This window comes from Equus przewalskii, chromosome 6 (assembly GCF_037783145.1).
Source record: "Equus przewalskii isolate Varuska chromosome 6, EquPr2, whole genome shotgun sequence".
NCBI lineage: Eukaryota > Metazoa > Chordata > Mammalia > Perissodactyla > Equidae > Equus > Equus przewalskii.
In genome coordinates, this window is record NC_091836.1 from 75,751,019 (window position 1) to 75,775,856 (window position 24,838).

The following is a 24,838-nucleotide window of genomic DNA, read 5'->3' on the forward strand; positions in this document are numbered from 1 at the left end:
GGTCAGATCAGGTTTCCATCCATCTTAGCTTCCAAACGTTCCATTCATTAATCCTCAGTTAATGAATAATTGGTTGTAGAGGTAGGTTTTGGGCCGTAAGAGAGAAGAAATTACTCAGTTTTAGGCAGAGTGTGGGGGAGAGAGAAGAACTTACTCAGACATGACCAAGTCCCAGCACATCAGATGTACAAAATTCCTTTAGAACCCTGTGTATGCCTGAAGCAGACGCAGCGAGGCAGGCATAGGAGGAACAGGATGATGCTGTCATGTGGACTCAGGCACGTCCTCACTGTTATACTTCATGTCCCACAGACCCAGAGAAGACCTGTCAGCCAGTGTTGGAGACTCTGCGCCAGGCCATAAATGGCACCGTGTATGCCCACCGCACCTTGGAACTGCAGACGCTGCAGCCTGTAGTCAACTTCCTTGCCACTGCCACAGTGCCAGGCTTCTGTGAGCTCCCACTGTGCCCACGCCTTTTTCGACTCTTCACAGTGCTGGCCCTGGGCAGCATGACCCCAGCCATGCTGCTGAGCAGGCACACACCTAGCATCCAGGCCTGGCTTGAGCGCTTCCCCTCTGTGGAGCGAGAAGGGGTTCTAGCAAGAGCCCTGGTCCAGGCCTCAGTGGAGGCCTGGGACGTTGTAGGCAACTGCTTTATGCCTTCACCTCTCCGCCCACACTACCGCTTCTCCCTGCATTCTGTCAGTCAACTACTGGGCAGCCTTCAGCTGCTGCCAACGAGAGTGGGCTCCCGAGGTTTTTTCGACTGTGCCAACCACCACGAGCACTTGCGCCAGGTGTCAGCCTTGCATGGCACTCGCCTTACAATTATGATGGCCACGCGCAACATGGTGCGTCTTTGGTTGCATGAGGCACAGAGAACCTTTTGTGACCGGCTGGACAGCCCTAGGGAACGTTCCTACTGTGCCAAGCTGCTCCTAGAAGTAGCTCAGAGTGTCTTCTGCTGTGGGCCGGTGTCCCAGAGCCTGGGCAAGGGCTATGAGGGGGAGGAGGAAGAAGAGGAGAGGGTGCCTGAAGTGGAATCTGAAGGGGAGTTGGCCCAGTGGGAGGACTTCAGCAACAGTGGCAGTGAGACAGAAGAGGAGGAGGACCCTCATGGCCTTCGGGTCACCATAGGCTCGTGCTACAGTGATTCAAGTCTAGCACCATCCATAGCACCAGCCAAGGAGGAGACCAGAGAAAACATGGGTCAGAAGATAAGCCAGGAGGGAGGTACAAGGGCCCGCAGCTATAAACTCCAGCTAAAGACATCCAGGAGTTGGTGGCAGAAGACACCTCAGGTAGACCTGGTCTCACCCCTGTTGCTACCAGTGCTACTACTCCATCCCCAGGAAAAGCCCTCAGACCTGGTCTTCAGTCAGGAGCTAATACTAGGGTCCAACTTGGAGAGCCCCAACTTGTACTTGGAACGGCAGTGGGAGAGCCTGGAGAAGCAGCTGGCCACCTCAGCTGCTCAGCTGAAGCTGAGCCCCCACCTTGCCCAGTGCCACTCCATGGCCCAGCATGTGGCCCGCCTGGTCCGGGTGCTGGCCAGGCCCCGGCAGCATGGCCTACTGCTCTCAGGGGCTCTGAGTACTGGGCGCCATACTGCCATCACTCTGGCAGCTAGCATTTCTCAGGCCCACCTCTTCCATCTGCCATCTGCGTCAGAGGAGGCCATTCTCCAGTGTCTATGGGATGCCAGCTGGCATGCTGGCGTGTTAGGCCAGCCAGTGGCACTGCTCGTGCCCAAAGGTGTCGATCTTACTACCCTTCATCGTCTGCTAGCCCTGGCAACCTCAGGCAGTTTCCCTGACCAGTACACAGAGGCAGATCTGGACAATATTGAAGAACATCTCCCCAGGGAGAACCTTAGCGTCAAGCAGAACATCAAGAAGGAAATGCTGTTGCAGAGGTGAGGCCAAGAACCCCATATACCAGGGGCTGCTCTGCTGTTGCTCCATCCTGGCCAAAAGAAATCTAGGGGTTGCCATGAGGGCTCAGAAGATCAGGGCTAGGAGTCAGGGTTGGGACCAGGGCCTGGATGGGCCAACAGGGAAAAGGGGAGGGCAGGATCTAAGCCCCTGGCCCACAGGTTCTACCAGCAAGTATGCAGCCACCTGCACATGTTCTTCCTGATCGGAGATGACCAGGCCCACAAACAGCTGCCCTCCACCCTTTTCCTGAGGCTCCTTCAACTGGCCATCGCTAGCATTGACCGCTATGAACCCTGGGACCAAGATTCCCTGGTCAGTGTGGTGCAGCATCACCTGGAGGGTGTTCAGAGCCTACCACTTGATGATGGTGAGCCCTTTTACCTGTCCCCCGACTCGTCTCAACCAGGTTTTTCATGAGGATTATTACTTAGGTCAGTGTCTCTCTCTCTCTCTAGAACCTAGTGGGCCCCTTCCCCTTTTCTGTCCTCCTTGTGAGCCAGGAGAGGGTCCCTTTCCCTTTCTGTTCCCTTACAAGCTCACAAGTCCAGGCTAAAGTCATGCTCATTGCAGACTCCTTGAAGTGCCCAGACCTCCAGACCTCAATTCCCAGTGTGGCCAAAGCCATGGCACTCATCCACCTTTCGGCTGCCAGCTATCATGGGCACCTGTGCCCTGAATTGCCACTCGTCACACCCAAGACCTTCCTAGACTTCCTAGACACCTTTGTGCTGCTGCAGCAACAGATGACCCTGAAAATAAAGAACAAGGCCCAGCGGTGAGTGTCCCCATTCCCTGCACTGTACCTCCTACTCCCGTGGATCCACTCACTGGAACATTGTATCTCCAGGATACAGAATGTCCTGGGAAATCTGAGAATGATAATTGAGAAACATGATGCCCATGCCAACCTGGTCTTCAACTTGGAACAGCAGCTGAAAGCCTCCTGCAGGGTAAGAGGGAGAAGATTATGAGGCATGCACAGTAGGGTCAAAGCAGGAGCCCAAAAGAGGACTTGGGAGGAACCAACCAGACCAAACCTTAGTTCTTGTATCCCAAGAGTCACCCTTTCCCCAGGGGATCTCTCTAATCCCCACTGCCTCCTCCTTTAGAGCTCAGGCTCAAAGTTCTCCGTGGCACAGCTGAGACTAGGCTGGTTCTTCTGAACACATGAAACCCAAGTGTCTGCTTCTGGTTGTCCCTAGTTCCTTGACTGAGAATTTCAGTATGCTCCCCAAGATCTCTATAGATTTTCTCTGGTGACAGGGCAGGGATTACATTCTCACAGTCACCTCCCCCTCTTATCCTCTTCTCCTGAATTCTCTATCACTGCTAATTGGCACACCTCTTGTTGCTATCCTGTTTTCCCGTAACATTTTGTCCCTGACCTCTTCCTTCCAGCAAAGCACTCAATATACAAGGCTGTTGTGTACAGTGGGGAAATGTGGATGGATGATGCCAGTAGGGGCAATTTACATTCTAGAACAGAACCAGAAATAGATTTAAATGGTATTCTAGACATCAGTGTCCTGAATCTCCTCAGTCACCATCCTCTACAGAGCATTTCTCAGTGACCAACTTCTTTCCCATCTCCCCAGTATCTGCTCCACAATATTATTGAGCTACCATACTTCTCATTTCGAGCTCCCAAAATACAATTCTAATGTAATAAGAGGGTTTTTTTCTAGTCCAAACCCTAAATCCTGTTGCTTTCTTAAACAGAGCAATTTTCTTCTTTGAATAAATAAAGCTCTCGTATCTGACTAAAACTGGTGGGAGTGGGGTCATCACACCTTTTATAGCCAAATACTCTCAGTTAAGGGTGTTTTCCCAAAATAAAGAGAAATTTTTTTCTTTTGTTTTTAATAAGAGGAATTCTGAAATAGCATTTTTTTCTTTCTGTTACACAAGACTTTGATGAAGGTTCAGGGATAAATAACTACAGAGAATTGAACTAGTGATCAACTCACAAGCAGATAATCTGACTTACTTTCTACTGGGCTTTCAGGCCTTATAGTTCCTAATGTCCAGCCTGCCTGTTTTGATGAGTGCCCTTGGGGCTGTCACCCAGTGTTGCAAACTCCAGGGGCATGGCTTATGTGTATCCACATACATGGTTTTCATTCTGTTCTGTGTAAATGGCCTGCCTGGAGTTTGCATGGTATCTGTGCCCTCCTACCATCCATCACCAAGGATCACTAGCTTAGATTAAACCTCAATACTCAGTTAAGATGCAAAAAAAAATGTTCATAGAGGGACAGGAGGCCCCTCTCCCATGTTTGCCATATTCCAGTTTCTTGTCTTGGGCCCTACCTTGATTAAGACCAGGAATTGTTGATCTGGTTTAGAGGGGCTACTGTTCTCTTGGTCCCTGGTTCAGTTATATCAGAGCACAACATAAGAAGCCCAAAATCTGGATAAGAGGTGTCCATAGACCCAGAGGCATTCAGTGTCAGATCGCTTGGTCGTTCACTCAACAGCCATAATAGTGTATACTTCTTTCAATGTTCCCCACCCCAGGAAGTGGCACCACCATCCACTTAGTCATTTAAGCCAAATCCCAGGAGTCATTCTGGATCCCTCCATCTCTTCTCTCTCTAAAATTCAATTGATTCATTTATTCATTACTGTACTCAACAAAAATTAATTGAACTCCACATTTTTTTGTCCAGGCACTCATTACTGTTCATGTCTATGTTTGTGTCTACATCTATGTTTACATCTCGATCGATAGATAGAATCCTTGCCACAACTTTCTGAAGTGGCTGTCCTTTTTCCCACTTTACAGATGAGAAAACAGATCCAGAGAGGTTAGGTTAGGATGAGGATTAAATGAGATCTTCCATGTAAAGCATTTAAAAGTGCTGGCACATAGTAAGAGCTTAATAAATGTTAGCTCCTATTAGGTTAGATTGCCTCCTAATAAGAAAGATAAGGGACTGTCCTTGCTTTCATGGGTCCTAGCGTACTGGACAGTATAGACTCATCCAGGCAATTACAAAACAGTGTGATGTAATGGACAGGGAAACTCCAGGGTGCTCTGAAGTATCAAAGACATTCCAGAGAAAGCATCGTGCCACAGTATGTGGCACAGAGCCATATGCAGAACATGGTAGGTACTCAGAAGCATTCCTTAAATATGTAAATGAATGAAGTACATCAAAGTTGTTACCTGAGGGTTAGATAAGATTTGGCATAAAAGGGTATGGGGAGGAAGAATATGACAGGCCGAAGTAACAGCATGTGCAAAGGCCCAGAGGCAAGAGAATGTGTGCCACATTGAAGGAACTGAAAGTCAGGAATGGCTGGAGAGTAGAGTGCTGGGAAAGGAAAAAGAGATGAGGTTGGAAAGATGAGTAGAGGCCTCTTGGTCAGGGAGGCATTGCAAGCAAAATGAAAGAGCAGCAGGTGTAAAGGGACATGATGATGATATTTGGTTTTTAAAAAACCAATCAGGCTTCAGCATGGAGAATGAACTAGAAGAGGGAGAGTAAGCATAGAAGCCAAGACCCCAGTTAGGAAGCCAGTGCAGAAGGTCAGGAGGGAGAGTACAGGCATGAGTGATGCGTGTGGGGTAGGGGTAGAGAGGAAAGACACTTAGGAGGGAGAATTGAAAGGCCTTGAAGGTGGGTTGGGTTTGGGGAATAGAAGAGATGGAGTCAGGGTAACAATTAGATTTCTTCCTTGGGAGACTTGGGTGTATTTTGCCACAGTTCTCTGAGAAAAAGACCACTGAGGAGATGAGTATGATTGCGAGAGATTCAAGGAGGCATAGCCAATATCTTTATTTTTGGACATGTCAAGTCTGAGGGCATGTGAGACGTCGAAGAGATTCCCACTAAGAAAATGGATATGTGGGTGTCGGGCTTGGGAGAGAATCTGGCTGGAGAGTGGGATTTGGGAGTTGTTAGAATATAAATGGTAATCAAAGCCATGAGATTAGAGAGGGTGCCTAGAAGTCTAGAATGAGAAGAAAAGGGGAACCTATAAAAACTGCTGAGGAATATTTAAGGGATAGCAGAGGAAGAGATTGAGAAAGAGCAGCCAGAGAAGTTGGAGAAAGCCAAAGGAGAACACGCTGTCATGAAAGTCAAGGGAGGGAACTGTCTTCTGTACCAACTGCTGCTAATGGGCCAGGGAAGAGAAGGAGTGCAGCATAATGGTTCAGCACGTAGGCTTTGGATTCAGATTGCCTGGGCCTGTCGGGCAGGTCAGGATAAGCAACCACCACTCAGGGCTGCATTAGTAGATGTATAACTCACAGACCGGTAAGTGACAGTTCCAGAGCTCAGTCTGTGTCTGTGGCCTATTTGGAGTACAACATGGTCACCCTGACTATCAAGTGAGGAGTATGCTGGAGTCCCACACCCATGAGGTCTTCCCTTGGGGCCTTCCCATGTGGCCCAGGATCTGGAGCTGCAGAGCCTGAATCTCTGTTCACAGACCCTCAGCACATTGCATCAGCAGCTAGATCAAGGCAAGCTCCTGTACAAGCGGCAGCTAGCAGAGTGTCGGCAGCAGGAGAACCTCATTGAGAACCTGATCAAGCAGCAGGATGCCCTGCGGACTCAGCACGAAGCTTTCTTGGAGCAGGTGGGCTCTCCCTGCCTGCTTCCCTGTACTGCTCCTCTCTTGGAGGGGGACAAGCCCTCATAGGATGCCCAGAGTAGAGGACTTGTCATGGAGGGTGACTTGTCATGGAGTCTCCTGGGGGACGGGGCAAAGGTAGTAGGATGGCTTGAGGAGTGGTCCCTCATGGGGACTCCTAGGAGGAGACAATCCCTCCTGGCAACACCTTGAAGAAAGAGGACATTTCAGGAGCTCAATTCAAGAATGCATCTCTCTGCTTTAGATGAGCAAGGCATTTCTGGGGCCCCTGAGCCAGCTGCAGGTGGCTGACTTTGAGGAGATACGAAGCTATCGAGCACCACCAGAATCTGTGGTCCAGGTGACTGATGCTCTGTGTGACCTGTTCCACCGGGAAACAGGCTGGGCCAGTGCCAAGCAGCTGTTATGCACTGAGGATTTTTATCAGGTAGGGAGTGTAGTGCACAGTGGAGGAGGAGAGGGGAGGCATGGAGGGAGACTTGGCAGGGCTAGGCTATGGGGTCAAGGCTCAGCTCATCTGTGTCCTTCCCCCCACCCTCTGCTCTGAATACACACTCTTCTAGGAGCTGGTGTTCTTCCCCAAGGAGAAGATGACAGACTCAGAGCTAATAAAGTTAAACCTAGCTCTAAGGGCTCCAGGTATGAGCAATGCAGCCTTGCAGGCAGTAAGCATACCTGCAGCAAGCCTGGCAGCCTGGCTCTGGGCCGTTCTGCGTTATGGGCTAGCACAGCACCGAGGACTGCCCACAGGTCTGCTGCTGCGGCAGGTAGAGGCGACACTGGCTCGGGAGCAGGCCCACCTGGGCCATTACCAGTTTCAGGCCCAGGAGATCCTAGAGCACAATTTGGCCCTGAACAAGAAGCTGCAAGATGCCCAGGCTTTCCACAGCTGTGTGGTCAAGAGTCTCAGTGAGGTTCAGTGTGGCCAATATCACGAATGGCCCATAAAGTCTGCACTACTCACACCCATGCAGTCCTGGACTACAGAGCTCCAGGTAACCGGGTTCTCCCAGAGCTCCCTCCAAAGTTCGTTTCTGCACCACTGCCCCCACTCCTCTGCTCTTCCCTGTGCCCTCACTGCCTTCTGTCCCATTCTGCCCTCCTTACCCCGCCTTGCTCCCTCTCTGCCAGACCCTCTGCCTATACCCTCCTCACTGGCCTACACACCCTCTGATCTTCCCTTCCACACCAGAAGTTGAAGGGGCACTGCATGACTGTGTTCGGAGATGCCCTCCTATGTTCAGCTGCCATCATCTACCTGGGTCCCTTCCCACCACTCCGGCGCCAGGAGCTACTGGACAAGTGGCTGGCTCTGTGTAGGGGCTTTCAGGAGACCCTGGGCCCAGATGATGTGGCACAGGCACTGAAGCAGAAGCAGAAATCTGTCACCATGCCGCTGAAGAAGCCCCTGCTCTCCACAAGTGCTCCCTTCAGCCTTCTGTCCTTACTGAGCTCTGAATCTGAACAGTTCCAGTGGGACCGAGACCTGAAGCCCCAGGCAAAGTCAGCCCGCCTGGCAGGCCTGCTTCTGCGGAGTCGCACCCACTACTTCAGTTGCCGTTGGCCTCTGCTGCTTGACCCCAGCAACCAGGCCCTCATCTGGCTGAACCCACTGCCTCTAGAAGAGACCGGATGCTTGACCCCAGGTCCTGCTGAGGGAAGAGGTAAAGCCAGGAATAATAAACACAGTGTTTCTCAGGTGTCTGAACTGCCCAATACTGTCAGCCACTTGTGATCTTCCCTTTCATACTGAAGACACTAAATTTTTGTGGCCAGGGTATCCCAGGTTTCACCAGCCTCATGATGTTAATAAGTTAGGTCACATTTACATTTTTTGGCCCATATTGCAATGATTCTGAATCTATATGGCTGGCCAGTCCACGATCTTCCATTTCCCTGGTCTGCTCAGCACTATTGGAAACTTGACCTACAATTCAGAGTTTTACTACCCAAATTTATGCCATAAATAGGAATTCTGGGGAAATATTACTGTTGGCTCTGTTTGAATCAGGGACCCATCTGGGTGGAGTGTCAGAAGGAGCATTTCCTAGAGGAGGGAAGCAAGGGTGTCTATTTCCCAGAAGAAGAGGTTGGGGGTTGCATTGGTGAGTATAATAGATATCTACAATGGAAGATGTATAATAAAATGGTCTGTAACATGGGCTCTATAATCACACTGTCTGGGCCAACTATCTATCCTTTGCAACCTGTGTAACCTAAGGCAAGGTACTTAATCTCTCTAAGCCTAAGTTTATTTACCAATAAAATGAGGGTCTTAATTATACCCATCTCATAATGTGTTGTATTAAATAAGATAATTCATGTAAAAGGAGTTCATACACTGCCTAATATAATAAGTTCTTAAAAATGTTAGTCATTATTACTAGTAATATATTACTGCTATTGTTATTATAGTCCATCCCTCGGCTGTCCAGCACAACTTTCTATTGTGCCTATCCACTATTACAAATATGCCCATTATACAACTGCCACGTGTGTAACTAAAAGTGAATTCCCCCTTCTCTAATAAAGACACCCTGAAGAAACATCTAGCTGCTGCATCCATTCTGAGTCCAGGAACTCTGAATGATGTTCATTGCTCTTGATCAGATCTGGATGTGGCTCTTTGTGATTCTGTAACTTATGATAGAGTACCTGCTAAATCTCACCATACCAATACACCTGATAGCAAAGTGAAGCAAAATCAAATCACGATAACTACAGTAAACTGCCTGTTTAGAAACTGGGAAAGGGTAAGAAACACTGTGTATCTGTACCGTATAATGCCAGACAGAGATAGTAAGGCAAATGATTAGCATCATTTCACCAGCTATCGAGTGAGTTCTTGGACAGCTAGTTCGGCTGCCCTGGGTTCCTATGAATAGTATAATTTTCCTTGCCTGCTGTTCCCTGGGCGGTCTGTAAAAGGAAAGCTGGGCAAGAATCCCCTGTTTGTAGCTTTTTTGACTAATATGTCCACTTTCTATTGGAATGGGTCTGGGGGCTTAGGATTTGCCTTAAAATTAAGCAAATACAGACCACTTGTTAACAGATGTGGGATTTTTTGACTAATCCCCTAAAATCTCCCATCTTTTTCCTGCAGATTTCATTTGTAAGGACTCTGTTAGCTATTAACCAATGCCAGAAATCTAGGTACATTCTCATTCTTAATTTAAACCCTACCTTTCAGCTTTTATCACTTAACATTGGTTCTGAGGGCTCCACCAATTCCGCTAAGCCCTAGTGTAATTGTCATCCATCTAAACTTCAGCCTTCTCCTCTGAGTTGTAGTAAGAACATAGTCAGAGTGGTGAGCTTAGGCTAATCAGCCATGGAATGTAGCCCCTTTTACTTTGGGCTGTATCCAGATCAAAAGCAGGGAGTGAGACCATCACCTTTGTCGAGGAGAGATGCATAGAGAGAAGTATGTGGAATGGACTTGGAGAATTAGGCTTCTCCGATTTTCCATGCTCCTCCAATAGCCTGTAATTTCCTATTCCATGCAACATGAGGTAGGAAATTGTTTTTACAGATTATCAAAGTGCATGAGTATCTGATCATTTGTGGTCTGAAATTGCTTGATATGAGCTGAAAGGAATTCCCTTAAAGTTTTTTCTGGAGATTGTTTGTCTCATCTAAATAGAGAAGTAGCCAGCATGCTCCAGTATCTTCTACTAAATCCACTAAAGCTCAGTGAGCACGTGGGCCAAGTCCCATGAGATAAGCCAACTTTTTACCCACCACAGAGCCTGGCCACCTTCGCAGTAGGGAAAAAAGACAAATCCTCATTGCTCCTCTAGCTCACTGTATCAGTTAGGAATGCTCTCACTAACAGTAACAAAAACCCAACTTATGGCTTAAACAAATCGGCATTTATTTATCTCACATTGTAAGACGTACTAAGCAGGTAAGGGCTTCATTGTCACCTTCAAGCATCCAGATTCTTCTATCATTCTGTTCTACGATCCTTAGCATATTGGCTTATCATATTGTAGTGGGTTAAATGGTGGCTCCCCAAAGGATATATCCACCTCCTAATCCCTGGAACCTATGAATGTGACCTTATTTGGTAAAAGAGTCTTTGCAGATGTCACTAAGTTAAGGACCTTCAAATAAGATCACCCTAGATTATCTGGGTGGCCCTAAATCCAAGTGGATCTAAATCCATTTATGATAAGTGACAGAGGGAAGGCCATGTGAAGATGGAGACAGATCTGGGAGTTATGTAGCTGCAAGCCAAGGAACTCCTGGAATCACCAGAAGCTGGAGGAGGCAACAAAGGAGTCTGTTGTTTTAAGCTACCGTATTTGTGGCAGTTTGTAATCAAATTGGCTGCTATCCCTCCAAGCATCATGTTGGAGTTGCTGCTGGCCATTTCTGTCTCTTTTGTCAGGAAAACAAAAGCTCTTCCAGAAGTCTGAATAGCCAAATGTGGTAGGCAGAATTTTGGCCCCCGCAACCTTTGACCTCTGCTGTTACTCCCATAGTTATGAAATGTTACATGGCAAGAGAGACTTTGCAGATGTAATTAAGCTTACTAATCAGTTGACTTTAAGAGAGATTATCCTGGATTATCTGGGTGGGCCCAATGTAATCACGTGTACCCTTCAAAGAAGAAACAAGAAAGAAGAGGGAGTCAGATTTGAAACACAAGAAGGGTTCAATGAACCGTTGCTGGCTGGAAGATGGAGTGGGCTCCGGGAAAGTGTGAGAAGGAAATAAATTCTGTCAAAACCCAGTAAGCCTGAAAGAGGACCCAAGTCAGCTGGAGCCCAGCTGAGGCCTTGATTTTAGCTCAGTGTAACCCTGAGTAGAGCATCCAGTCATGCTGTGCAGGCTTCTGACCTACTCACATGCAAGATAATAAATGGGTGTTGCTCTAAACTGCTAAGTTTCTGGTGCTTTGTTAAGCAGTAGGAAGTGAATACACCAATCTGTGGACCTGGCAGCCTCCACTTGCCCACTTCTTAAATGCTTAATACTTTAAAAAATTCTTAAATTTCTTAATGCTTAGAAAAAAAGTATCTTTTTATATTTTTCACCTCTTGCAGTAGAGGAGGCAAAGGAGAAGGAGATTGGGGATGGCTGTTGGTTAGCCAACCATCTGTGTCGACCACACCAGCCGTGACTTGGCTAATTCCACAGTTTATGGCCTTTCACTTACAAGTCCCTACTTCCAGGCACCAATTTCTATATTAGTGATGACTCTTTTAGTTGTTAGTGACAGAGTGAGCTTAGATAAAAGAGGGAAATGCACAGACTCTTCTAACCAACCTACAGAAAGGCAGTACTGGAGCTGGTTTCAGGGATGACTAGGAACCCTGCCTAGAATTTTAGAGTAATAATAATGATAGCTAACATTTATGGAGTGCTTAGTAGGTGCCAGCTGAGTGCTGTCACCGTCACAATAACTCTATGAGGTACTTGCTAATATCAACCCCATACTGCAGATAAGGACCTTGAGTCATAGACAGCTTAAGCAACTTTCCTAAGGTGTCTTCCTGCAGACCTTCCTTCATGAGATGGAGCCCTTGGGTGAACAGTGCTCCCTTGCAGCCTGATTCCTCCCTTGAGAAGAGCTCCTCTGCATCTTTCTGCCACAGGGAAGGGCTTCATGAGAAATCGAGAAAAAGAGTGTAAACAGGAGGACACGGAAGAAGATGATGATGATAGTGAAGAGACTGCTAAGATTGAGGAGAAGACAAACGAGCAGAAGGGAGAAGAAAGGAAAAATGAGGAGAAGCAGGAGGAAAAGGAAGAAGAGCAAGAGGAGAAGGAGGAGGAGATGGACAGGCAGGAGTCAAGCCCAGCCTCTGAGGCTCAGCCTTCATCGCTCCCCTACCTTAGTGTGCTCTCAGGTGCCGACCCAGAGCTAGGTCCTCAGCTCTGCCAGGCAGCTGCCAGTGGTGAGAACTAGTCCCCGCCCACCATGTCCCTCTTCTGTCCTCCCCCGTGCTGTGGCTCCATAGGCCTCTCACACCCCAGTCTGACCTCAGCTCCCACCTTCACTCTGGGCACTAACTCTGTGGAAGGGCCCTGAAGAAGCCCTCCTATCAGCCAGGGGGTAGCTGGTTGGAGCCAGATTTTGTGTATGGTGGGATAGATGCTGGCATGGTGGGTAGGGTGTCCTTGCCTCCCCCCCACAGGCCTGCCTGTGCTGTTGACCAACATGGAGCTGGGCCTAGGGTGCCAGGAACTGCAATGGCTACTGCAGCGGGAACAGCTGAGTCCACCCCAGGTGCAGCCTGGCTTCTGTCTCTATCTGAGCACTACCCTGCCCCTCAGTGCCTTGGAAAAAGGTGAGGCCTAGTGGGTAAGTTGCCAGCACAACTTTGTGAACACACTAGGCCCCCCGCTTCACTCAGTCTGGCTCACAGCAGGCTCAGGACTATAGTAGGCAGCCATACTCCCTGCACACCTCACCCCCTGGCTCTTCCAAGGGGAAGGAGTTAAGTGTCTCCCATGTGACCCCAAGTGCTAGGCTGTGAACTGCTGAAGGGGCTGAATGTGCTGGATCTGGGCCTGAATATGGAACTCCTAGAAGAAGAGATGCTGCATGAAATTCTGCGCATAGAGCGTCCCGAGCTCGAGAGCCACTGGCAGGACCTAAAGATCAGAGCCCTGGATACCTGCGAAGCTGTAGAGGCTGCTGAGGTGCTTAGGGGCCCAGTCTATGGGTTGGGATGAGCTTGGGAGGGGCCCAGGAGTGGGGATGGAGATACGCGTAGATGATTGGGGACTGTGTGGGAATGGGCTAGATCAATGCAACAAGTGACTGTGTGCAGGAGAGGCTGCTGCTGATGCTGCTGCTCCAGAACCCAAAGCATCAGAAACCAGTCAAGTTCCTGCGGGACATGGTGAGAGCCCAGGCAGAGTTATGTCAGCTGCGTGTCCATCGCGAGGAGCTAGAAGACCTCAAGCTGCGGGAGGTGGCATTGTGGGCACCCTATCGGCGCGTGGTCTGGCATGGAATGGCCATTATAAAGGCCCTTAGCGCACTGCAGAACCTGCTGCCACTTTTCCGTACAAGCCCAGAGAATTGGCTGGCAGCCACCAAGCAGGCTCTGAACAGCATGAAGCAGCGAGAGACTCATCAGAGGGAGGACCTGCCCAGCCATCTGCTGCAGCTGAGAACACAGCTAACCCGCCAATTCCTGGACAGCACTGTGGCTACACTGGGCCTGACCCAATTACCCTTGGTGGGTGCCTTGGGTGCTTTGGCTCTGCTGCAAGTGGCAAGGAAGGCACCCTTGCTGGAGAGGCTGGCACTTTGGCCTGGACTGGCAGCCTCTCCCAGCACAGGCTATAGCAAGCCAGGCCCAGGTGTAGCTCGACCAGCCTGGCTAGGGCTGAGGGCCTGGCATGAATGTGGGATGTTAGAGCTGCTGCCCCCATTTGCTGGGCTGCGTGCATCCCTGGCAGGCCACTCCAATGTTTGGCAGGCTTACCTGTCACTGTCATCCACAGTGCTAGGTCCTGCACCTGGGCCTGGGCCTGATGCACTTAGCCTCCTCCAGAAGCTGATCCTGTGGCGTGTGCTGCGACCTGAGTGCCTAGCAGGTGCACTGGCAGACGTCACCACAAGCCTCCTAGGCCGGCCCCTGGATGAAAACCTGGGTGCCTGCACCATACCCTTTGAACGCAGTCAGGCTACTCAGCCCATGCTGATATTGTTGCCACCACCTGGCCACCTCACAGCCACCCTGCATCCCCTGACTGTCATCCAGAAACTGGCTGCCGAGCATGAGCAGGTTTGAGCCTAGCCTCTTGGGGATATGGGGACCCCCTCCCAGCATTCTCCTAGATCTTTCTGGGTTACTCAGGGACTTTTTGGGTCATTTGATGCATTACTCTGGGTCCCTTGGGTCACCCTAGGATCACTTTGAGTTACTCCGCCATCTCTCTGTTGGTCTCCAGGGGCAGAGGCATCTGGAGGTGATAGCCCTGGGCTCTGAAGCCTGGGACCCAGTCTCAGTTGTGGTCAGCACTCTCCACCAGGCTATGCACAAAGGACACTGGCTGGTGCTGGAGAACTGTCATCTGCTGCGTCACTGGCCGAAAGAGCTGCTACAGCCCTTGCTGGGGCTATTGGATGGCGCCAAGGGTGGGTTTGCTGCCTAGAGAAGGCTTCTAGGACCCTATCCTACACTTGGGCCTGGGCTTGAACTCTCAGGCCTTGTGGCTGGTTCCCAGTTCCAAGTCTTGTGCCCTTGTATCTGACTCTGACCCCCTAGCCTCAAGTCTGATCCCTAGACTTGTGTCTGACCCTTTATCCAGTGATTGATCTTGATCATGTCTGACCCCTAGTGGTCTCCGACCTGGAGTTAGGACTGCTTTTAGACCAACTCGCAAGCAGGAAGGTGGCCACCGTCCACAGAGATTTCCGTCTTTGGCTTATTGTATCTGCAGAGGCTGTTGCTTCCTTACCAGGTGAGGAGTTTCCCCCATAGGCTCTCAGAGTGGGGAGGGCAACTGTGCTGTGCTGACTTGGCACTCTCCTTCCTCCCCAGCTGTGCTGATTCAGCACTCCATGCCTATTTTCTGGGACCAGTCCCTGGAGCTGAGCCACATCTTGATTGACAGCATGGAGCTAGCCCAGCAAGGACTCTACATGCAACCCCCTACCAGGGCGCTGCCTCTGCTCCTGCTGCATGGCCTCTTGCTACACCGGCAGCTCTATGGAATGAAGCTGCAGGCACACAGGGGGCGCTGGTGAGGGAGCCACCCATCCTGCTCAGTCAGCCAGCCACTCAGTCACTCAGTAAACACTGAGTATTTTCCACATGCTGGGATTCATCTCTGGGAAGCTCCAAAGTGTGAGGGCAAGGGGAAGTCAAGGATGTCTTCTCCAAGGTGACTTTGGGATCTCACTTTGAATTGAGTCTTGAAAGCAGAGGCAGACCAGGTGGAGATGAGGCCTTTCTGAGCATAGGGAACTAAGCTCAACAAGAGGGAGAAGACTTCAGTGTGGCTGAGGTGGGCATGCTGGGGGTTGAGTGGGAAGAAATGTGGCTTGTGGTAAACTTTAAGACCATGGCAAGGGGCCTGATTTTATGTTGAGGACAGTGGGAAGCCCCTGAAGGGTTTTAAGTAGAAGAAGAAACATGATCCTATTTGTCTGTTGGAGAGATGTCTGGCTGCAGTGTGGGGGCTGGACCAGACAGGGCAGGGCTGGAGGCAAGCAGAACAGTCTTGGGAGGCTCTGGCAGTCTCCAGGGACAACATCAGGGTATAGGTGGTAGGGAGCAGGGTAGCCACAGTAGGGACAGGAGTAAATACGGGGTAAGAAGGAGGAGTCAAGCATGGCTCCCAGACTTCTGCCTTGGGCAGTTGGGTGGCTGGTATGGGGGAAAGGATGATTTGAGTTGAAAGTAAGTTATATTTGAGGTACCAAGGGGCAATGATTACTGAGCTCTCATGAATCTGGAGCTCAGGAGAGAAGTTTGGGCTGGAGAGAGAGAGAGATGTGAGAGTACTCAGCATACAGATGGTTTTCAAACCCTACTTCCTGCTCCCCTACCCCAGGAGTCAAGTGACCTTGACCCAGGTCCTTCAGATCCAAGAGCAGCTGTGGGCCAGCCTCAGCAACCCCGGTGCTGCCATGCAGGAGCTGGCCGGTGAGACCCTTCCTGTCCCCCATGTAGCCACCAGCCCCCAGGAGAGCCTGGAAAGGGGTGGGGGTGGGAGTACTACCAGGACATAATTCACAACTTTGGTTTGGGAGTTGGGGGAAACTGGAAGGGCTGGAACTGAGGGCTCTAACCTCATCCTCAGCTTCAGTTTTCTATGGGGGTCCTGTGGGAGACGACAAGGACAGGGAGGCTCTGATTAGCCTCACGCAAGCCTGCCTGAGCCCCAGCAGTGGGAGCTGGACCCAACCACACACCCCCCAGTATCTGCTGGCCACCCTGATACCCAGCCCAGGTAAACTACAGCCAGGTATCTGTGTTGGGGGGGCGGGGCTGAGGCAGCTCAGTGTAATACCACCCTCATGGGAATGTGAACAGTGGTACCAATAAAGGTATAGGAAGGGGCAATATTTCCACAGTTATCGGGTGATGGCTTAAAGTGTCAGAGGAAGGCCTACTCCCTCGGGTCTAGGGTGGAGAGAATCCACCTTGTCTCTCACCCCTTACTTCCACCTCCAAGAGCTAGGTGAGCCGGATGCCATGGCAGACTGCAAGGCCCAGATGCACCTACTGCCCACACCACCCGAACCCCAGATCTGCGGACTGAGTGCTGGCCCTCAGGCCTGGCTTTTGCGACGCCGGAGTCGCGCCCTCCTTAGTGCGTTGCAGCGTAGTTCACCCGCTTGGGTCCCTGCGGCTCGCGAAGGCTCCCGGCGCGCCGAGAGGCGGCTGCGGCAACGCCTGGTGCAAGCGGAGAGGAGGCTGGAGTCCTTGCAGGCTCTGCTGACAGAGACCACTCGCCAGGACAGGTCTGGCGTGGAGTGGGTGGGGCCGAGGCTGAATGCCCGGCGGCCTCTGGAGGGCTTTCTGGAGACCGAGGTGCTGGAACTGAAACAGCTGGTGGGCACGCTGCAAAGCGACCTTGACTGCCTGTTGCAGCAGCTGAAGGGCGCGCCCCCGTGCGCCTCCCGGCGCTGTGCCGCGGTGGCCCATGCTCTCTGGACTGGCCGCCTACCCGCGCCTTGGCGACCTCATGCGCCTGCCGGCCCGCAGCCGCCCTGGCACTGGCTGCGACAGCTGTCGCGCCGCGGGCAGCTGTTGGTTCGCTACCTGGGCGTGGCCACCGAAGTACCAGAGCGCATCTTTCACCTATCAGCCTTTCGCCACCCTCGCCGCCTGCTGCTGTCACTGCGCTGGGAGGCTGTCTTTGCTATGGTCTCCCGAAATCAGTATGTGCCCAGCTCAAACTTCCCCGGTTGCCAAGACTCCAGCTCCACTCAGTTCCCCCATAAACATACGGAGCTGAACAGCAAGCCTCTGCACCTCCAGGTATCTTCTTGCTGCCCCTTTCTTTCCAATCCCCCCGCCTCAAATCCCTGATAACACCTTGCAGTTACCCCACCTTGCCTCTAGGTGCTCTTGCCCCTCGGTAACCCCATCTGCTTCTCTGATCCCGCTCCACCAAGATCCCCCAGCTTCCAAGCCTTGCCTGACCAGCTTCTGGTGCTCCCAGGTGGTGAATGATCCAAATCCCACGGTTCCAGAGATGGGACTGCTGCTGATTGGGCTACAGGTCTGGAATGCCGAGTGGGACCCTCTAGCAGGAGCCTTGCAGGACAGTCCCTCCAGCCACCCCAGCCCTCTGCCTCCGGTCAGCATCAGCGCCCAAGCTCAGGGCACCAATGACCTGCCACCCCCAGCGGGCTTGGCTGTGTACTCCTGTCCTGTGTACATGGAAGGGCCCCTCGGTACCACGAGGCTGCACAGCAGGAATATCCTGATGCACCTGCCCCTGCCCACGAAGCTCAGCCCTGCCACCTGTGTCCAGCGGAGAGTCCATGTGTGCAGCCCACCCCTGCCCTGAGCCCTCAAGCAAAATAAAGTTGGAATGATTCATGAAAGATTTCTGAGATTTAGGAGTGTAGGGTGTGTACACTGGGACAACATTCACGTTCTCTCTGGGGAGAGGGAATGTGGGTACCCTAGGTGGAGATGGGCCTGGTGTGAGTCATGGATCCAAGGGGTTAGGCAGATCTGGGGACGGCTGACACACAGGATCCTGAATCCTCGCCCAGCTCTCTACTGTGGTCTCAGAACTTGCACTGAATCCACAAGGGATATTTTTTTTTATTATTATTATTATTTTATTTTTCCTTTTTCTCCTAAAGCCCCCCAGTACACAGTAGTGTATTTTTAGTTGTGGAATGTGGGATGCCGCCTCAGCATGGCTTGATGAGTGGTGCCATGTCCACACCCGGGATCCGAACCAGCGAAACCCTGGGCTGCCGAAGCAGAGTGCGCAAACTTAACAACTCGGCCACAGGCCGGCCCCACACAAGGGATATTTTTAAAGGGAGACCATTAGAACTCAAAACGCTTTCTTAAGCAATTTAGTGGTATTATCGGGAATGCCCCAATCCTGTCCTGTCATCCCCTCCCCTATGATGGATTCCCTGAATCATACAAAAAACAAAAGCAAAATAAGATACAATTATTTATTGAGCACTCCTCTGAAGCAGGTGCTCTTCCAGACACTGATGAGGTTGTTCTTATGCAGGGGGAGAGATGATAAAAAGTCAACATATAAATAAGTTAAGGTGATGATTTTTAAGTGCTACGAAGAAAATAAAGGAGGCTGATGTGTTAGCGACTATAAGGGAGCAGGTACTAGAGGAAGGCTTGCTGAATATTGGCAAGAGAGGTATCTAGGATGAGTGTTTGAGGTAGAACCCTCAGTAGGTATAAAGGTCTTGAGGCAGGAACAACCTTGGGATGTTTAAGGAACAGAACGTGTAGCTAGAACACAGTGAGTGAAGGGCAGTGAGCCCAAAGTACGGGAAAGTATAGAAAGGGATAGATCACACAGAGCCTTTTCGTGATAACGAGCCTGTATTTTTTTAAAAGCATAAGGAGGAATCTACTGGAGAGTAGTAAGTCGGAGATGACATGATCTAATTTGCATTTTTCAAAGATCACCCTGGCTGTTCTATGGTGGACGGGTGGAAGAAAATCCAGAGTAACAAGGAGGAAGATTTGTTTGGTGGCTATTGAAGCAATTTGAGTGAGAGATGATGGAGTTTGGACTAAGGTCATAACTGCAGAGAGGAAGAACTGACGGATTTAGCAAATATTCTGGAGGTAAAGCCAGCAGGACTTGCTAGTGGATTAGATGTGAAGTGAGGGAAGAGGACAAATCTAGGATGACTCCTAGATTTTAGGGTTGAGTAACTGAGTGGATCATGGTGTCATTTCCTGAGATGGGAAATATGAGAGAGAGACAGGTTGGGGGTAGGGAATCAAAGACCTGCTTTGACATGTTCAGTTATTATTAGTCGTGCGATTGCATGCTATTCCAGGGCAAACCTTGCTGATAAAATTTGGGGTAGAGTATAGCAGAGCTAAAGGCCTACATGGGCTCCTCTCCTTGCCCCCAAGCACCGAAGCTTATCAGGTACAACTCACCTCCCTTGCTGCTTGGCTCTGTACAAGCTACAGGGTGGGAGGAAATGCAAACGGAACCGTATACTGAGCATCAGTGCACAACCTCTTCACAAACAGTCATCCTACTTACCAGTGACTCTGGTGCAACCGATGTCCTTCAGTAAAAGGCTGAGCAGAAAGGCAACAGCTTCCACTTTCCTCAGAAACTTTTCCACAGTCACCCTGGGGCAGGGCTGTTTCTTCAGGAGAGGAGATTAGCAGAGTATTAAAGAAGTGCTTTTGGATAAATGGACCCTCTGTCTATGTTCACCATAATTACTATTTATCCTCCAGGTGGGGCAGGGAGCGATAGTGAGATGCTTGTAAAACCATCTGAAATTGGTTAGTACAGAATATTTCCTACAAATCCATACCATTCTCTAGACCGAAATTCATTGTTTGTTTCTTTTATCTAGGATTTTCTTTTTCTTCCTTTTTAAATTTCAGCTTTATTCAGGAATAATTAACTGAAATTCATTCTTGAATTATGTCCAGCCAAGTTATTAAACTGAATCAGTTAGAGATTATAAAATAAGTACCATATGACAGCATAGCCCAAATACAGTGACTACCGTGTGAAAATGTTCCAGATTTGACAATTTCACTATTGAAACTGTCTACCAGATAAATTAAAATCTCATTAAGAAATTAAAGTCCCAGACAATGAAAGGAAGGAAGAAGTAATACACATGACAAAGGGGAGAAATACGTCCCGTCCTGTCCTGATAAACAGGGGTAGATGAACGAGTAGAGACAAGAGAGGGAGGAATGTGACACAATCAACCTGATCTGGGACTTTGGGACAGAGCAGTAGATAAACTGAGGTACCGAGGGCGAAGAGGCTTTTGCCCTTTTCCCTATTGGGACTTTAGGAGGGAACTGCTTTGCAGAGTGGTCTCACTGTGGCCCCAAGAGCATTGAGAGGGCAGAGTGGCACGAAGTGGTCAGGAAGAGGTGTCTCTTGACCCCTATATGGTGTGGATACTGAGTAGAGACCCTTCAGGCTTGATGGAGTATAAGGCAGAGAACCACTGGGGTCTGCAGCACCAGAGCTGTGGAGAGGAGGCCAAATTGGCAGGGAGAGACACAGGACCTGACAGCTGAAAAAGACAAGACCACAGATTCATCAGCTTTAGAAGCAAATGTTGGCAGAATGCCCAGGTATGGAACTGAGCCAACCACACCCAGACAATTCCAGCTTGTTTCCAGTATATGTATCTCTATGTGTTTTCAACGTTTTCTCTTTGGCTCTCTGCAATTTGATTATGGTATTCCTAGGTGTGGGTTTCTTGGTATTTATCTTGCTTGGGATTCATAGATTCTTGAATCCAAGTCCATGTTTTTCAAGAATATGAGAACATTTTGGTTATTATATCTTCACATGTTTTTCTGCCCATTTTTTCTCTCCTTTCCTCCTAGGATTCCATACATATATGTTGGGCCAATTAATATTGTCCCATAGGTTCCCAAGGCTCTCGTTTTTCTTCACTCTTTTTCTCTGTCCTTTGTATTACAAAACTGTCTCTTCAAGTTCACTGATTCTTGTTTCTGCCACTACCAATTTGTTGTTGAGTCCATATATTGAAATTTTCCTTTTAGTTATTTATATCTTTCAGTTCTAGAATTTCCATTTCGTTCCTTTTTGTAGTTTCTATGTCCCTGGTAAGGTCCACTATCTGTGGATTCACTGAGACCATATTTTCCTTGAATTTCTTACACATATTTTCCTTTCATTATTTGAACATATTAATAACTACTTTGAAATATTAATTGCTAAATCCAATATCTGAACCCACTGGAGTCAATTTCTATTAACTGTATTTTACCCTGAGTATAAGTTACTATTTATAATTTCATATTTTTATAATTATAAAAGGGTACATTTTTTGTTTATTTGCATATCTGGTAATTTTGGTTGAAAACTGGATATTATGGATAATACACTGTAGTAAGTTTTCATTCTGTTATGTTCTTAAGATTTGTTATTGGTGCTGTTATAGTAGGCATTTTGGGGAGGGGGATGCGCTCAAATTGCAAATTTTCTATTCCCTGTGGTGTGCAACAATAGATATCTCTGCTTAGTTCATTCAGCAGCTGCTTTTTGAGCCTGGCCTCTGGGCATCTCACCTGCATTTACATAGTTTAGTCACTACCAAGGATTTGGGCAGATTTTGGCTCAGATTTTGGGGCTCATCTCCTCTACTGTCCTTTTGCTTCTGGGGTTTTCCTTTTAAATTTCCAGCTGCTCCATTACCAAACCCTATCCTCTGACACTTCAGCTGCCACCCAAGCTGACCATGAATTGAGGAATGCACTCAAAAATGCATGTCAAAAAAGCAGCAAATTTGCCCATCTCACCCAGTGCATTTCTGTCATTGAAGGGTAGACTCCTCACTGGATTCTGCCAGCTCTTTCCTCAGGTCCCCTTCAGCCTCTCCTATGCATGTGTAATTTAGTCATCAAAGATTTGGGCAGAGTTTATGTTTATATTTTGGTTTCACCCCTTGTGCCACCCTCTCACTTCCAGGGTTTCTGCTCTGAAATTTCTAGCAGCTCTACCAGTCCTGGACCCTGTCCTCTGCTATTTTGAGCCAGTAAGGCTGTGATTTTGTATCTTTGGAATGGGGCAGAGTTGGGAAGGACCTTCAGGCAGAAAGAATACAAAATCACAATTTTTATCCATTGCAGTTGATGTCTTTAAAGGGTAAATTCTCCTCTGGTTTCTACCTGCTTTTGTTCGCTTTCCACTGCCTTCAAATAGTTGGTTCTCTGGCTCATATTTTGTCCAGATTTTATATTTGTTAATTGTGCCTTTGATAGTTGTTTTTTGGTTCATATTTTGTTCAGATTTTATAGTTGCTTAAGTGTGGGATAATTGGCCTGACAAATGATCTTGGAACTTGGAACCAAAACTCACAAGTACCTTTTTTCTTTTTTGGTGAGGAAGACTGACCCTGAGCTAACATCTGTTGTCAATCTTCCTCTTTTTGCTTGAGCAACATTGTCGCTGAGCTAACATCTGTGATGATCTTCCTCTACTGTATGTGGGATGCCACCACAGCACGGCTTGATGAGTGGTGTGCAGGTCCACACCCGGGATCTGAACCCCAGAACCCAGGCCACTGAAGCAGATCATGTGAATTTAACCACTACGCCACTGGGCCAGCACCATCACATGTACATTTTTAAGAGAACATTTGTAAGAAAATTCTTCCCCCAATTTTTTGTGGTTGCAAGGATTTGGATAATCTAAATGTCCTTAACTAGGGGAATGGCTATGTTAAATGTTCTAAATACACATGTTGGAACATTAAGCAGATGTAAGATGCAATTTATTCATTCATTCAATTATTTATTAAATGCCTAATATGTACCAAGCATGTACCAGATCATAGGGATACAAAACAGGTCAAGTCCCTGCTCTCACAGAATTTAATATCTAGTGTGGGGAAATAGACAATAATCATCTAAACAAATAAATATGCAATTAAAAGGTTGCGATAAGTCTCTTGAAGAAAAAGTAATCATGGTAAGGCGGTAGAGAGTACTGGCTAGAAAGGACCATCTGATAAATTTGAACAGAGACCTGAACAAAGTGAGGAAGTGAGCCACGCAGATATCTGGAGAGATGTTGGAAGAGGTCATTGAGAGGACATGACCGCCAGTGGACCCTCAAGCTGGACCTAGGCAACTGGAGGCTGTTCACTTCTTCTGCTGTCCTTGGAATGTATGTTCTACCAACTGTTCCCACAGTAGGTATTGTTCCAAGGACATACCCTAGAGAGAGCAATGTGTTGCTGAGACTATCTGAATGGTGTACGTGACTGAACCCAGTTGAGGCCCTATGTGTTTAAACAAGATTCTGGCCGGTGGGTGCAGAGATCTACTCGTCTTGTGGCTGACCAAGACAAGCCTCCTCTGTAAGTTCCCCTGCTTATTAAACCTGCCACCTACCAACGTGGAGCAGTTTGCCTCTTTCTTCAGTCTCTCCTTGCTCTCTGTGTATGGGGGCCAGTTTGCGAACCAAAAGGAAATAATATTCCCAGTAGATGGAACAATAAGTACAATGGCCCCGAGGCAGGGGGATGCCTAGAAAGTTCAATAAATAGCAAGGTGAACAGTGTAGCTGGAGAGGTGTGAGTGAAGTGGGTGAGTGTTAAGAGAGATAATTGGAATCCAGATAGTACAGAGCCTTTCAGGCTACAGTAAAAATCTGGACTACAGGGCTGGCCCAGTGGCGCAGCGGTTAAGTTCGCATGTTCTGCTTCAGCAGCCTGGAGTTTGCGGGTTTGGATCCCGGGTGCAGACATGGCACCACTCGGCAGGCCATGCTGTGGTAGGCGTCCCACATATAAGAGTGGAGGAAGATGGGCAGGGATGTTAGCTCAGGGCCAGTCTTCCTCAGCAAAAAGAGGAGGATTGGCAGCAGATGTTAGCTCAGGGCTAATCTTCCTAAAAAATATATATATATATATGGACTACATTATGAGTGAGATGATAAGCCATTAGAGCTTTTGGAGAAGAGGGAAAAGTGAGTTATAGGAACGTATAGCAACACGAATAGAACTTAAAAGCACTGTGTTGAGTGAGAAAAGAAAGATTTATATTTAAAATTATTATCAAACTGTTTTCAGCAATATACAAAAAGGATAATAACCAACTAAGCTGATTTTATTCCAAAAATTCAAAGTTGATTTCACATATGAAAATAAATCTATTACTTGCTACAGTGACAGAATTAAAAAAATATATATATGATTATATCAATTCAGTAGCAGCATTTGACAAAATTCAAAATTCAATTCATGATAAAAATAATAGCAAATAGAAAGGCACATCACTAATCTGACAAACAGTGTTTCCAAGAACCTCAATGTAAACATCATACCCAATAATGAAATGTAGAAAGCTTTTCCTTTGAGTTTGGAAATGAGACAAGGACTTCCACCAACACCACTTCTCTTGAACACAGTAGTGGATCTCCTGGCCAGTAGAGTAAAGCAAGAAAAAGAAATATACATAATTGGAAAAGATGAGATAAAAGTGTGATTTTTTAGGGATGATATGAGTATATATGTAAAAAATAAAAAAATACAGATAAATGATTAGAATTAGTAAGCAAGGTTAGCAAGAGTGCTGCTCCGTGGTCAACACAAAATTGGTTGTATTTCTACATACGAGCAA

At 48.4% G+C, this 24,838-nt stretch overlaps 2 protein-coding genes across 11 annotated transcripts in view; one reads left to right on the top strand and one right to left on the bottom strand.

Moving 5' to 3' along the window:
- The window catches only part of DNHD1 (dynein heavy chain domain 1), a 66,857-nt gene extending 48,782 nt beyond the window's left edge, over positions 1-18,075 (top strand). The window contains exons 26-44 of the mRNA XM_070626119.1: positions 313-1,918; positions 2,099-2,307; positions 2,511-2,715; positions 2,788-2,890; positions 6,381-6,530; positions 6,790-6,972; positions 7,109-7,540; positions 7,738-8,209; positions 12,149-12,451; positions 12,692-12,844; positions 13,021-13,199; positions 13,331-14,296; positions 14,463-14,649; positions 14,853-14,975; positions 15,056-15,257; positions 16,071-16,162; positions 16,320-16,469; positions 16,695-17,503; positions 17,688-18,075. Of these exons, the coding sequence (XP_070482220.1) occupies positions 313-1,918; positions 2,099-2,307; positions 2,511-2,715; positions 2,788-2,890; positions 6,381-6,530; positions 6,790-6,972; positions 7,109-7,540; positions 7,738-8,209; positions 12,149-12,451; positions 12,692-12,844; positions 13,021-13,199; positions 13,331-14,296; positions 14,463-14,649; positions 14,853-14,975; positions 15,056-15,257; positions 16,071-16,162; positions 16,320-16,469; positions 16,695-17,503; positions 17,688-18,038 (6,875 nt within the window). The 3' untranslated portion in view covers positions 18,039-18,075. The remainder of the gene's footprint in view (positions 1-312; positions 1,919-2,098; positions 2,308-2,510; positions 2,716-2,787; positions 2,891-6,380; positions 6,531-6,789; positions 6,973-7,108; positions 7,541-7,737; positions 8,210-12,148; positions 12,452-12,691; positions 12,845-13,020; positions 13,200-13,330; positions 14,297-14,462; positions 14,650-14,852; positions 14,976-15,055; positions 15,258-16,070; positions 16,163-16,319; positions 16,470-16,694; positions 17,504-17,687) is intronic.
- Positions 1-24,838, bottom strand: part of RRP8 (ribosomal RNA processing 8) — a 46,977-nt gene that overhangs the window by 4,833 nt on the left and 17,306 nt on the right. For 4 of the 10 annotated variants that reach the window (XR_011541585.1, XM_070626127.1, XM_070626126.1 and 1 more), the window contains one exon: positions 19,746-19,854. Coding sequence is in view for 6 of the 10 variants with exons in the window: in XM_070626127.1 (XP_070482228.1) it covers positions 19,746-19,854 (109 nt within the window). In the remaining 4 variants the exon portion in view is untranslated. Of the gene's footprint in view, positions 1-2,723; positions 2,884-18,655; positions 19,855-23,071; positions 24,638-24,838 lie in introns of those variants that run through there. The other 6 variants (XM_070626123.1, XM_070626122.1, XM_070626124.1 and 3 more) reach the window with 5 other exon arrangements.